At 56.7% G+C, this 13407-nt stretch overlaps 3 protein-coding genes across 3 annotated transcripts; 2 read left to right on the top strand and 1 right to left on the bottom strand.

The window, feature by feature from the left end:
• Positions 1 to 1073: 1073 nt before the first annotated feature.
• On the top strand, positions 1074 to 6958 carry SYVN1 (synoviolin 1; the record flags this gene model as incomplete). Its single annotated transcript, XM_079551167.1, has 14 exons — positions 1074 to 1205; positions 1598 to 1690; positions 2153 to 2305; positions 2395 to 2443; positions 3435 to 3538; positions 3610 to 3736; positions 4145 to 4244; positions 4528 to 4593; positions 5125 to 5241; positions 5328 to 5479; positions 5678 to 5992; positions 6106 to 6292; positions 6630 to 6645; positions 6884 to 6958. The coding sequence occupies 14 exons, from the start codon at positions 1074 to 1076 to the stop codon at positions 6956 to 6958; spliced, it is 1686 nt and encodes a 561-aa protein (XP_079407293.1).
• A 1906-nt stretch (positions 6959 to 8864) lies between these two features.
• On the bottom strand, positions 8865 to 10723 carry MRPL49 (mitochondrial ribosomal protein L49; the record flags this gene model as incomplete). The annotated part of the gene is made up of 4 exons (XM_079551165.1): positions 8865 to 9176; positions 9635 to 9692; positions 10105 to 10255; positions 10648 to 10723. 4 exons carry the CDS (start codon positions 10721 to 10723, stop codon positions 9030 to 9032), a joined length of 432 nt encoding a protein of 143 aa, XP_079407291.1. The 3' UTR covers positions 8865 to 9029.
• Positions 10724 to 12137: 1414 nt separating this feature from the next.
• Positions 12138 to 13004, top strand: FAU (FAU ubiquitin like and ribosomal protein S30 fusion; the record flags this gene model as incomplete). Its single annotated transcript, XM_079551164.1, has 4 exons — positions 12138 to 12212; positions 12316 to 12460; positions 12550 to 12605; positions 12695 to 13004. The coding sequence occupies 4 exons, from the start codon at positions 12138 to 12140 to the stop codon at positions 12818 to 12820; spliced, it is 402 nt and encodes a 133-aa protein (XP_079407290.1). The 3' UTR covers positions 12821 to 13004.
• Positions 13005 to 13407: the final 403 nt, after the last annotated feature.

The raw sequence follows: 13407 nt of genomic DNA, 5'->3' as shown, positions 1-13407 counted from the left end.
ATGGGGGGTGTTTGGGGGGTGTGAGTTGAGGGGGGGATCTGGGGGTGAGATGGAGGGGGAGGGCCTGAGAGGCCACCTGAGAATGGGGCGACCGAATGAGGCTCAGATTTGGGGTCAGCCAGTGGGATTTGGTGAATCCAAAGGGAAAATCGCTCCAGGTTTAACCGCAGAGGCGCTGTTTCACCCCAAGTTTGGTGCCGTGTTGCCGTGTTGTTTTTTGTCCCACTATAATGCAATTTTTCTGCTCGGTTTGGCTCTAAATCTTTTTTTCCTGCCCGCTGTGGCCCTGCAGCTCCGATTTTGGTCTCGTTTTGATGCTTTAACTCTTTTCTGCTGTGATGCGACGCTTTGGTTTCTCTTCTCATTTCTTTGGTTCATTTCATTGTTATCATTCTTTTTTTTTTTTGGTATATTTTGGTTCTCTTAGGCCTCTGCTTTTGTCTCTGTTTCTTTTTTGCTTCACTTTGATGCTATAATTCCTTTTCTGCCCCAGTTTGTCCATCTCGCCCCCTTTTTTGGCTCTTTTTTATCCTCTCACCCCCCTTTCTGCCCCACTTTGACCCTTTCCCCCTTTAACTTGGCTCTTTTTGGTGCTATAATTCCCTTCCTCTGCCCCAGTTTGGCCCTCTCACCTCCCTTTCTGCCCCATTCTGGTGCTCTCACCCCTTTTTTGGCTCTTTTTGATCCTCCACCCCTTTTTCAGCCTCGTTTGTGCGTGTCAGCCCATTTTTACCCCAGTTTCTTCCTCTCCCCCCCTTTCTTGGCTCTTTCTGCTGCCATAACCCATCTTTTTTTTACCTGAGTTTGGCCCCCTTGCCCTCTTTCTTACCCCGGTCTTGCCCTCCCTCTCCCCTATTTTTCCTCTCTCACCCCACTTTCTCCCCTCCCCATTTTCCCCTCTTTCCTCCTCATCTCTTCCCCCCCCCATTTTCCCCCCTATTTTTTCCCTCTAACCCAATTTTCCCCCTTCTCCTCCCCCATTTTCTCCCTCTAACCCCGTTTTTCCCCTCCCCCCCCCCAGTTTTCCTCCCTCTGACCCCCCTTTCCCCCCTCCAGGAGGCCGTGCCATGACGATGCTGTGCACGGCGGTGGTGATGCTGGGCAGCCTGGCTCTGACCACGGCCGTGGTGGCCCACGCCTATTACCTGAAGCACCAGTTCTACCCCACCGTGGTGTACCTCACCAAATCCAGCCCCAGCATGGCTGTGAGTACCGCCCGACGGCCGCCCCCCAGCTCCCTGTTTGGGTTCAGAACTTGGCTTTTTGGGACAGGAGGCCGCCAGGGGTTTCCCCAACTGCTCTTCAATTGGGTTTTCGTGGGAGCGAAGGCCAGCGTTGCTTTTTTCCCCTTCCTCCACCTGCAGTGTTTCCTAACAGCCTCGTTACGCTTAATGAGCAATTAACCACCCCTCTCAGCGCCGCCTCCCATCACGCTGGGCCTCACTTCTGCTTTCTGACGCCCAAAAAGCCTCATTTTGCACCCAAAAGCGGCCACGAAGGCACCGATCTGCCCCATAGGGAGCCCCAAAATGGGACTGGGGGCTCTCGCCCCCCCTCCGGCCCCAGATTGGGGTTCTTTGAGGGTCTCTCCCTGCAGGTTTTGTACATCCAGGCCTTCGTGTTGGTGTTCCTGCTGGGGAAATTCATGGGCAAGGTGTTCTTTGGGCAGCTGCGTGCGGCTGAGATGGAGGTGAGCAGAAATGGGGGGGATTTGGGGGAAAAAAGGGAGATTTTGGGGTTTAGGACACATTTTCTGTTCCTTGAGGGGCTGAACTCCCCAGGGCTGGGAGCACACTATGCATTGAAGACCTTTCTGTGCCTCTGAGCAGCTGAGTTCTGTAGGGAAGGGACAGCAGTGTGGATTTCGGGGTTTATTTCACTTCTAAGCACCTGAAATTTGCAAGGATGAGTCGAAACTGCAGCACTGAGGGCCTTTTTTCTTGGTGGTCTGGGGTTCAACTCGGTGGGGTTAAGTCAAGGTTGAGGATCTTGAGAGCGTTTCCCAGCTCCCAAGGGCCAAATCCCGCCGACCCGGGGCCACGTTCTGCATTTTTGGGGTTCGTTTCACCTCGGAGGGGCTCCGTTCCTCTGGGACGGGGCGGTGGATGGAACTGTGGGGTGCTGGGGGCTGACGGGGTTTGGGGCTCCCCAGCACCTGATGGAGCGCTCCTGGTACGCTGTCACCGAGACCTGCCTGGCCTTCACCGTCTTCCGCGACGACTTCAGCCCCCGCTTCGTGGCCCTCTTCACCCTGCTGCTCTTCCTCAAGTGCTTCCACTGGCTGGCCGACGACCGCGTGGATTTCGTGAGCGCTGAAATCAGCCCCTAAAAAGCCCTAAAAAGGCTCCTTTCGGGGGGCCGGGCTTCACCTTTTGCCCCCTCCCCTTTTTACAGATGGAGAGGAGCCCCAACATCTCCTGGCTCTTCCATTTCCGCATCATCTGTGAGTCGAAGCTCCGGGGCCCCATCCCATAATAAGCACCGGGGCCACGTCCTTCCCCTCGCAGCGTGGGTTTGGGGTTTGTTGTGCGGCCCCAGCTGGACGGCAGAGATAATTTGGGGCTGGATTTGCATGGGGCAGCCAGGCGTGGGGCTGGCGGGGCTGATAAGCTCGCGGGTTCGTTATTCTAATGAGCGCCCGGTGCTTAATGAGCGCGGTTGTAGGGGGTTAACGAGCTTTGGGGGCTGACTGTGACCCCAAATTCAGTTCTGTTGGATTTTAAGAGTTTGATCCAGGTTTGGGATCCTCAGCGTTCGGAGGACGAGGAAATGTGTTGCATTTTTTTTCTCCTCTTAGGGGCTTCAACTCAGGAATGGGGCAAAAATCCTGGATTTAAGGGTTTTTTCCACTTCTTGGGGTTACATCCCTCTAGAATGGGTGTAAATACCAGGGTTTAAGGCTTTTTTCATCCTGTGGAGGCTGTATCCAGCCAAGAGGAGGCAAAATTCCTGGATTTAGGGTTTCTTGGCACCTCTGAGGGGCCGTATCCCACCAGAATGGGTCCAAATTCCTGGATTTGGGGCTTTTCTGCCCCTCAGCTGCTACATCCCACTGAGAAGGAGCGGAATTCCTGGATTTAGTGATTTTTTTCCCCTCCTTTAGGAGTTGCATCCCCAGGAATGGGGGAAAAGTCCAGCATTGAAGTTTTTTCCCACCCTTTAGGGGCAATAACCCACAGGAATGGGTCGAAAGCCCGGAATCGAAGGCTTTTTTCCATCTCTCAGGAGCTGCATCCCACCAAAACAGGTCTAAATGCCTGGATTTCAGCCTTTCTTAGCAGCCGCGTGCCCCGCAGCGGCTCTGAATTCCGGGATTGAAGGGTTTTCCAGCTCTTAGGGCCCGCATCTCAATCCCAGGGTCAGAGTTTGTGTTTGAGGGTCTCTCCCCCCGTGCTGAGCTCCGTGCCGCCCCCCGGCGCCTTTTCCCTCCGCAGCCCTCATGCTCCTGCTGGCCGTGCTGGATTTCCTCTTCGTCAGCCACGCGTATCACAGCATCCTGAGCCGCGGCGCCTCGGTGCAGCTGGTGTTCGGCTTCGAGGTACGGCCGGCTCCTGCAGGGGACAGACGGCCCCGCGCAGGACAGACAGACAGCGCCGTGTCCCCCCGCAGTACGCCATCCTGATGACCATGGTGCTCACCATCTTCATCAAGTACGTGCTGCACTCCATCGACCTGCAGAACGAGAACCCGTGGGACAGCAAGGCCGTCTACATGCTGTACACGGAGCTCTTCACCGGTACGCGGCCTCCCCTTTTTGGGGGTTTTTGGGGTCCGTTCTTCCTCTGAGGGCCTCAACTCAATGGGAGTGAGGTAATGTTACTCCATTTAGGGTTATGTCCGCTTCCTTGCGGTTAAATTCTATGGGATTGAGTCAGTGTTAGGGATCCAAAGAGCATTTTCCAGTTCTGAAGGACAGAATCCCACCAGGCTGGACGATGGAAAGAGGGGGTCAAGAAGAGATATTTGGGGTTCACAATCACAGCTTTTGGGATTTGGGGTTGTGGTCACCCCCCATGTTGACGATTTAGGGTTTGGTGGACCCCGGCCCAACATCACGCATCCCCGTCCCACAGAAGGACATTTTGGGACCCCCTGAGCCCCCGTCCCACCCCAGGAGCAGCACCCAACGTGTTTTTCCCCCCAGGCTTCATCAAGGTCATCCTCTACATGGCCTTCATGACCATCATGATCAAAGTCCACACCTTCCCCCTCTTCGCCATCCGCCCCATGTACCTGGCCATGAGGTGAGTCGGCTTTGGGGCCGCGTTGGCACCATGATCCCGACCCCAACAGATCCCCGACCCCAGCAGATCCCCAACAGATCCCAAATCCCAACCCCATGGATCCCTAAAAGATTTCCAAACCTAATGGATCCCCGACCCCAATGAATCCCCAATGGATCTCTGGCCCCAACGGATCCCCAATCCTAACCCTAATGGATTCTGACCCCAGTGGATCCCAACCCCAAACCCAGCTGATCCCTGACCATGACAGATCCCCACCCCAGCGCATCCCGTTCCCTTGCAGGCAGTTCAAGAAGGCAGTGACGGACGCCATCATGTCGCGCCGCGCCATCCGCAATATGAACACGCTGTGAGTGGGGCTGCGGCGCTGCTGCCTCCTTTTGGGGTCTGGGATTGGGGCTCCTTGTGGGGCAGGATCCAAGCCAACGCCAGCTTGGGTAAAACTGGGGGAAGGGGGGGGGGAAAACGGATCGTTTTTGCCCTAAAAAGGGGTCGGGTTGATCCCATGGGGTAGAGAAAAGGGTTGCGGGTATCCGGAAATCTGACTGGAAGTTGAATTAGAGCCAAAAAAATGCTGGGATGCGGTGAGGAGGGAATGTTCTGCTGGCTTTGATGGGCTCTTATGAGGGGTGGGATCCAACTCGAGGTGAGTTTGGTCCAGATTTGGGGGAGAACGGCTCAATTTTGCCCTAAAAAAGGGATTGGGACGACCTTGTGGGGACACAGGTTGTGGATATCCTCGCAGAAGTGGGTTTTGAGCCAAAAGATGATGGATGGACGCGAGGGGAGGAGGTCTTAGGGGCGTCCTCTCGTTATCCCTGTGGGATTTTGGGGCGGGTTTGGGGGGATTTTGCCTTCTAACCCCACTGTAACCCCATAGGTACCCTGATGCCACCCCGGAGGAGCTGCAGTCCATGGACAACGTCTGCATCATCTGCCGCGAGGAAATGGTGACGGGGGCGAAGCGTCTGCCCTGCAACCACATCTTCCACACCAGGTTTGGGGCGAAATGCCGCCCTTTTGGGGTCGCCTTCGGGGTTTTTGATAAGGTGGGGATGATGGGTTCCCTGTGTTTCTCCACAGCTGCTTGCGCTCGTGGTTCCAGAGGCAGCAGACATGCCCCACGTGTCGCATGGACGTCCTCCGCGCCTCCCTGCCCCCTCAGCCGCCCCCCGAAGCTGCAGAGCCGAACCCGGCGCCGCCTCAGAGCCCCCCGGGCGCTCAGCCCCAAAACTGTGAGCAGCCCGACCCCACAAACCCACACGGGTTTCCCTTTAGGCTGCCCCAAAGCAGCGGGGCTTCCACCCGTATCCAGGCTGAGCGCCTCCCACTGTTGCCTGGCGTTGGATATGGGATTTCCGCCAGCTGTAGGACGGGGCTTTGGGGTTCTGGGACCCCTCTGGGGCTCTGACCCGCGCCCAACCCCATTGCAGTCCCACAGGGGATGCTCCCCCCGTTCCCCCCGGGGATGTTCCCGCTGTGGCCGCCCGTGGCTCCGTTCCCTCCCATCCCCGGTGCTCAGGGACCCCCCAGCCCCGAGAGCCCCGGCGCTGCTCCAGGTGAGCCTCACCCCCATCCTCCCCTCCTCTTATGGGCTCGGTGTTCCCCCGTCCCCTTCTTACGCCCCTTTGGCCCCGCAGCCACCTCCAGAGCCGGGGAAGGCAGCGCTTCAGGTTCGGACGGCGCCGCGGCTCCAGGTTTTGCTCTGCCCCCCCCGTGGATGGGGATGCCGTGGCCGCCCGTTTTCGGTGAGTGGGGGCGGTTTTGGGGTCAGGCTGTGGGGTTTTGGTCCCGTTTCCTCTCGGCCCCCAAACCCCACAGCGTTTCGGCACCCCCCCAATCTCCTCCACCCCCCCCCCAGGGCTGCCCCCCATGCCGGTTCCCCCCGCTGGCTTTGCGGGGCTGACGGAGGAGGAGCTGCGGGCCATGGAAGGCCACGAGCGGCAGCACCTGGAGGCTCGGCTGCAGAGCCTGCACAACATCCACACCCTGCTGGATGCCGCCATGCTGCAGATCAACCAGTACCTCACCGTCATGGCCGCCATCGGGTGCGGGCGGGGGTCACCGGGGGGGGGTTGGGGTCACCAAGGGGGCTGGGGTCAAGCGTTGGGGTCACCAAGGGGGCTGGGGTCAAGCATTGGGGTCACCGAGGGGGGTTTGGGTCACCAAGCGGGCTGGGGTCAAGTGTTTGGGTCACCCAGGGGGTTTGGCTCCCCGCTGTGGGGTTGGGGTCTTCAAGGGGGTTGTGGTCAACATTTGGGGTCCCCACCGGGGTTGGGGTTTGCCCCAAAGGCTCTGAGGTCCCCAAAGGCTCCAAGGTCAACATTTTGGGGTTTTTAAGGAGTTCAGGGTCAATTTTTTGTCCCCCCTCTTTTTTCCCCCCAGCTCCCCCCGTCCTGCTGCCCCCCACCCCCCAACTGCCCCCCAGGACCCCCCTGCCCCCCCCTGCTGCCGCCGCTGCCGCTCCCCCCCCCTCCGAACGCAGCTCTTCGCCTTCCTCCGGTGCGTGTGAAACCCCCCCCATCACAAATAACCCCCCAGTTATGCTAATTGCTTTAATTGGGGCTCGGCTAATGAGGGGGGGCTCTGTTTTCCCACCCACAGCGGATCCTGGTGAGGAAGAGGAGGACGAAGGAGAGCCCAGCACAGCCGAGCTGCGCCGCCGCCGCCTCCAGAAATTGGGGTCCCCGTCGCCCCCCCCTGCTTCCCTCTGACCCCAGTGAGGACTTTATTTTGGTGGGGGGGCTGGGGGGGCTCCTCTCAGATTCCTCTCAGATTTTGGGGGCACCTGGAGCCCTTCCTGCCTCCTCCCCCCCAAAAAGACACCAATCACATCTGGAAGCATTTTGTGCCCTTCTCCTCCCCCCAAAAAATGTCCCTGTCCCCATTTTTCCCTGTTCCCCCCCCCCCCATTTTTTCAATCTCCCCCCTTTTTTCCTCCCCTTCTCACCCCCAGGAGGAGCCACTTTTTGGGGACCCCCCCAATTTTGGGGCACAAATTGGAGTTCTTTCAGCCAACGCTTTGAGTCAATCACCTCCCCCCCAAAAAAATTGCTCAAAACCTTCCTTTTTTCACCCAATTTGGGCTCCTTTCACCCCCCTTTTCCCCCACCCCGTTGGCACAAACCTCTGCAGCTCCGACCCTCTGTTTTCCCAGCTCTGATTTTGGGGGCAAAACCCCAAAATCCATCATTTTGAGTGGGATTTTGGGACGCCTCAAGCCAAGGATGTTGGGGGCAGTTAATGAGCCCTCGTTTCTGGATGGGCTAATTAAGACAGTATTAATTAACCCCATTCATTTTAGGGTCCTGCCTGGACTGCTGAGCTCAGCGCTCCCATCGCCTCCCAGCTCCAAATTCTCCATTTTTCAGCCCAAAACGCAGCGGCAGTGAAGATCCCCCAATGGGGTCGGCCCCACAAATCCCCCAATGTGGGGTCAGCCCTGAAGATCCTCCACTTTGGGGTTAACCCCAAAAATCCCCCATTTGAGGTCAGCCCCGAAGCTCCCCCACTTTGGGGTCGGCTTTGGAAGATGCCCCAACTTGGGCTCAGCCCCAAAAGATCCCCCCCCAGTTTGGGGTCAACCTGAAAGATCCCCAAAATTGGGGTCTGCCCCCAAAGATCCCCAAAATGGAGTCGGCTCCAAAGCTCCCCCATTTTGGGATCCATCCCCAAGGACGCCCCAATTTTTGGGGTCAGCCCCATTGGACGCCGTGACCTTTCAGTGCCTCTTTGAACCAAAAGGGCTCCGGGAGCCCCAAAATCTCAGGAAAAATGGGGGGGGGGGGGAGACGGGATACCCAAATTTGGGGCCAAAAAGTGGGGACTTGGGGGTGGGGACGGGGCGGAAAAATGGCAGTTTGGGGAAAGCTGGGAGAATTTGGGGGAAAATGAGCCCAAAATGGGGTTTGGCTGCAGGTTGAGGCTCTGAACGATCAGATTTTGCCCCAGATGAAGTGTATTAATGGCTTAATTAATAATTAAGGGGCCGCGGGGGCGCTGAGAAGGGCTGGAATTCTCTTTTAACCCTTTTTTTTCCTTTTATGGTGACGTTTTTCCCCATTTGAAGCCCGATTGAAGTGGAAATCCCATTTTGGGGTGATTTCATGGGGACATTTGGGGGCTTTTCCCCCATTTCCCTCATTTTGGGGCCGATCTGTGCAGCGCTGCGTAGCCCCAAAACTGCCTCTTTTGGCCCCAAAAGCGCTCAGTCTCACCCCCACTCCCTTCCCTTTAACTTATCCATCCCCAGCGGGGCGGCCGGGGGACGATTATTATTTAATTTGTAAATAATGTATAAATTTTTAATAGCTTAATTGTACATACGGCAAATAAAGGCGACCCGAAGGTCCGTGCTGCGTCTCCTCGGTCCCCAAAATCCCTCCTTTTCACCCCATTTTGTTCCTCAAAACCCTGTTTTTGCCCCATTTTGATCCCTCGCTCCGTTTCCCACCCCACTTCCAAAACACAAACCGCTGCTCAACACCTTTATTCCATTTCATCACACACTGGGGTCGCCCCATCTCCCCCCCCAGGTAATTTTGGGGTCCCCTGGCTGTATTTTGGGGCCCTTTGGGGCATTCTGGGCCTCCAGCTGAATCCTGGGGTCCCTTGGGGGCATTCGGGGGGCATTGTGGTGCCTTCCAGATGCATTTTGGTGCCCCTGGGGACATTCTGTTGCTCTCCAGGTTCGTTCTGGTGCCCCCAGGACATTTTGGTGCCCTCCAGGTGCATTTCGGGGCCTTCTGGGGTCGATTTGTTGCCCCCCAGCTCTACCGGAGGCCATCAGAACCCCTTGCGCAGCAGCCACTCTCGCACCTCGCTGTCCACGTGCCCTTTGAGGCGCAGCGTCCCGGTCACCTCGTTCACCTGGGTCAGCGGCTCCTTCCCCACACGCTGCCCCACAAACTCCCTCAGTTCCTTCTCCAGCACCTGCAATGCCAAAAACACCCCAAATCGACCCTCAATGCCCCTTTTTTCACCTCTTCGCCCCAGGTATCGGATTCAAAGTAAAAACAACATTAACCCCAAAAAGAACCCAAATGGACCACAGCTCCCCCCAGGGACCAAAATGCCCACTTTGACCTCGAAAAAAAAACCCCAATATCTCCCATTTTTCCTCTCCACACAACCAAAAATCCCCATTATTGCCCACATTTCATCCCAAAAGCACCCAAACCCCCACTTTTTTGAGGGCTGATGACACCCAGCTGAGCAGCGCTGGCCGAAGGAAGGGACGCCGTTCAGAGGGGCCTCAACAGCTGCCAAGGTGAGTGAATGCAATGAGGTTCAACGCAGCAAGTGCTGAACCCCCCTCAAGTGGGGTTGGCGCCCCATCGCCTCCAGGCCCCTCCCGGCCCCCCTCCCGGCCCCCCGCACCCCCTCCTCACCCAGATGTCCCCTCGGATGCGGCGCAGCTCCGTGATGCGGCGGTTCCCGTTGGCCACCTTGCGGTACAGCGGCAGGTTGTGCATGCGGGAGCGACCCACGTGGAACGGCAGGGAGGGAGGGGGCGCTGCAGGGGGGTCATTCATTAGCTCAGTAATTCATTAATTACTCCAATTAAGCCCTCCCTTATTAACAATGCTCCTCCTTTCCCCCATATTAACCCTGTTTAGGAGGAAAGAAGTGTTGATTTGGGAGTACCCCGTGTCACACAGCGATATGGGGGGCAAAATAATCAACTAATTAGTTATCCCAACTATTTCTTCTTCTGCTCATTAATACCCCCTTCCACCATATTAACCCCATTTTAGGGAAAAAAAGCATTGACTTGGGAGCGCTCACACAGGACAGCAGCAAGAGGGGGGGAACTGCAGGGAGGATTATTTATTAATTAATCAGTTAATTAATTAATTACCTTGTGGGGGGATCCACCCCGATGGCGTGGGGTAGGAGGGGTGCTGGGGGGGAGGAGGGACGCAGGCGGGGGGCAGCAGCCGCTCCACAAAGTGGAACTCCTCTGTGGATTCCACCACAGCGGGGTATGGAGGGGGGTCCTGGGGGGGGGTCTGGCAAGGAAGAAACAAAAAGGGCATCAAGGGGGGGGTGGGGGGGATAATATTAATCAGACCCCCCACCCCAGAAATTGTCATCTCCCCCAATGACCCCCCCCAAAATTCCAACCCCCCCATTGACCCCCACTATGAAACTTTCCCCAATCATCGTCCCCCATGGACCCCCACCCCAAAATCATTCCCCTCTCAATGAGCCCCCCCCAAAATCCCCCCCCCATGGACTCCCCCCCCCAAGGACTCCCCCCCGTTCCCATATCCCTGTACATGAACAACACATCCCCAAACATGAACCCACTTCTTCTCCCCCAGCCCCTCCAAACGATTCCTTCCTTTTTCTTCTCCCTCCCTTCAGGACCTCCCAAATTGCCTTTAGCTCCACCTTCTGCCCCCCCTCAGTACCTGCACCCCCCGGGCCGATAACACCCGCCCGAACTCCCACACTCTCCTCCTCAGCGCCGCCATTTTGCTTCTCTCCTCACGTCACCACGCACGCAGTACGTCAACACGCACGCCTTACGTCACTGCGCACGCCTTACGTAACCGCGCACGCCCGGCGCATGCGCAGCATCGCCCTCTTCGGCCGCGCGCTGCGTTGTGAGAGGAAGCGCTGAGGTGCGGCTGCGGCCCCGCGGGCTCCTTTTGGGGTATTTTTGTGGGGTTTGCGGGCACAAGGCGTCCAGGAAAGGCGGGGGGAGCCTCAAGGAAGGCTCGTGAAGCTTTAAAGGTGTTTTTTTTAATGGGAGGGGAGGCGTTTGCGGGGTTTCCGAGGGGTCTCTGAGGCCTTGTGGGGCCTTTAAAGGGGCCGGGAGGTTTTTAGGGGGATTTAAAGGAGCCGTGCGCCTTTCTGGGGCCTTCTGGGTGGGGCTTTGGGGCTTGTGAAGGCCTTTAGAAAGGACGTGGGGGGGTTAGGGTGATTTAAGGGGCGTTTTGGGCACTTTAGGAGAGGCCGTGAGGCTTTTGGGGCTCCAGAGGGGACTCGGAGGATTCTGTGGGGGTCCGAAAGGCGTTTGGGAGGGGGCTTGGAGGGTCTTGGGGGACTGTGTGAGGATTGGGGTTGTGGGGGTTGGATCTTAGGGGACTCTGAGGCTCTGGGGTGCAGGTGAGAGGGTTCCAAAAGACATCTGTGTGGACTCTAGGGGGTCTGTAAGGATTTGGGGTTGCCTTTTGGGGGCTTTAGAGATTCTGGGGAGGGAAATTGGGGTTTGGGGGGGGTCAACTCACAGATGGGAAGCCCCTCCCCCCTCCCAACTGTCTTGGCGGCCCTATGTCAGCAATCTTTGCCCCCAGGGCCGACGTTCCTTTAAAACAGAAATTGAGGGAGAAAAAAAAAAATCACCACAGAAGGGAAAAAAGTCCAGAACAGTTTTTTAGGTGATTTGAAGGGCGTCTGTGAGGGATTTAGGGGGTAGTAAAGGGGTTTGGGGTCTGTCAGGTTTTGAGAGTGGGGTCTTTGAGGCCTTGTGGAAGGTTGGGGTGGGGGGGAGGATTGAGGTGTCTAGGGGACATTAAGGGGGAGATCTGTGGGGTCTGTGAGGATTTGGGGGGGTCTATGGGGCTTTGTGGGACCCCATAGGGGTCTGGGGCATTTGGGGAGGGGTCTGTGGGACTTTTAGGGGGTTGTTGGAGGGGTCTTTGGATTTTTGAGGGTTCTTTAGGTATCGGGGGGTGCTCTGTGAGGATTTGGGGTTCTGTGGAGCGCAACGCAGCTCCTTGCTCCTACCTTCATTTTTGGGGGGAGGGGGTGGCAATATTTCTTCTTATTTTCAGTTTTCCTATTATTTTATGCTCTCCCTTCTCTTCTGGGGTCCCCCTCAATTTGGGGGGGGTCCCCTAACCCACTTTCCCCCTCCATCTTCCCCACAGCCCCCTCCCCGCCATGCAGCTCTTCATCCGCGCCCAAAGCCTCCACACCATCGAGGTCTCCTCCTCTGAGACCGTCGCCCAAATCAAGGTGAGACCCCTCAGAAAAGGGGGGAGGGGGCAACGTGTGGGGGAGGTTCTGACCCCCAAAATCCATGGGGTGCCCCTGCCTCAATTCTTCCCCCTCAATTTAGGAGCGGATCGCGGTGCTGGAATCCATCGCTCCGGAGGACCAAGTGCTGCTCTTTGGCGGGAGCCCATTGGAGGATGGAGCCGTGCTGGAGCACAGCGGTGTTCCCGAATTCTCCACTCTGGAAGTGGCTGCCCGGCTGCTGGGGGGTACGTATGGGGATGGGGAGCTCGTTAGTGGGGCATCTTAATTAACTTAACGAGCAGGGTCGTCTCAACGCTTCATCTTTTGTGTTCAGGTAAAGTTCATGGCTCGCTCGCCCGCGCTGGCAAAGTGAGGGGGCAAACCCCAAAGGTGAGCATTGTGGGATGATTTTGGGGGGCGAGGGGGGGAGAGGAGTGCCCCACTGATCCCCCCCAAAAAAACCCACCCCCTCCCCCCAGGTGGCCAAACAGGAGAAGAAGAAGAAGAAGACGGGCCGCGCCAAGCGGCGCATGCAGTACAACCGGCGCTTTGTCAACGTGGTGCCCACCTTTGGCAAGAAGAAGGGCCCCAACGCCAACTCCTAAAGGCAATAAACGGAGCCCCTGCTGGCCAATTCGGGGTCTCTTTGGGGGCTTTGTCGACAGTTTGTGGGGTGGAAAGCTTCGGTTTTTAACCCAGACCCGTGGATTTGGTGCGGAGCATCGTTGGAGGACCTTTGGAAGTGACTTTACAGGGAGTCCTGAAGGCAATAAATTTGATCCATCCTGGCAGAAATTGGTTGTTTTTGAGGTTTTGGGGGATCTTTGGGGGTTGTGGGTTTTCATTTTAAGGTCCAAAGCATCAGTTTTTATCCCAGATCTGTACTTTTTTGGCTCAGAACACTGTCGGAGGATTTAGAACCTCTCAAAGAGTGTTAATGTGAGTCCTAAAGGCAATAAATAGACCCCATCTTGGCAGAACTGGGGTGTTTATGAGCTTTTCAGGAATCTGTGGGGGTCATCATTTTGGGGTCCACAGTGTCAGTTTTTAACCCAAATCCGTATTTTTTGTCCCAGAACACTGCAGGACCTGGAACCTCTCTAAGTATCCTCATACCAACTCCTGAAGGCAACAAACTGCCCCCATTCTGGCACGATTGGGGATTTTGGAGGTTTTGTGGGTTTTGATGGTG

This window comes from Tetrao urogallus, assembly GCF_951394365.1.
Source record: "Tetrao urogallus genome assembly, contig: scaffold_157, whole genome shotgun sequence".
Taxonomy (NCBI): Eukaryota; Metazoa; Chordata; class Aves; order Galliformes; family Phasianidae; genus Tetrao; species Tetrao urogallus.
Note: the sequence above shows the minus strand (reverse complement) of the source record. Positions and strands in the feature narration are given on the sequence as shown.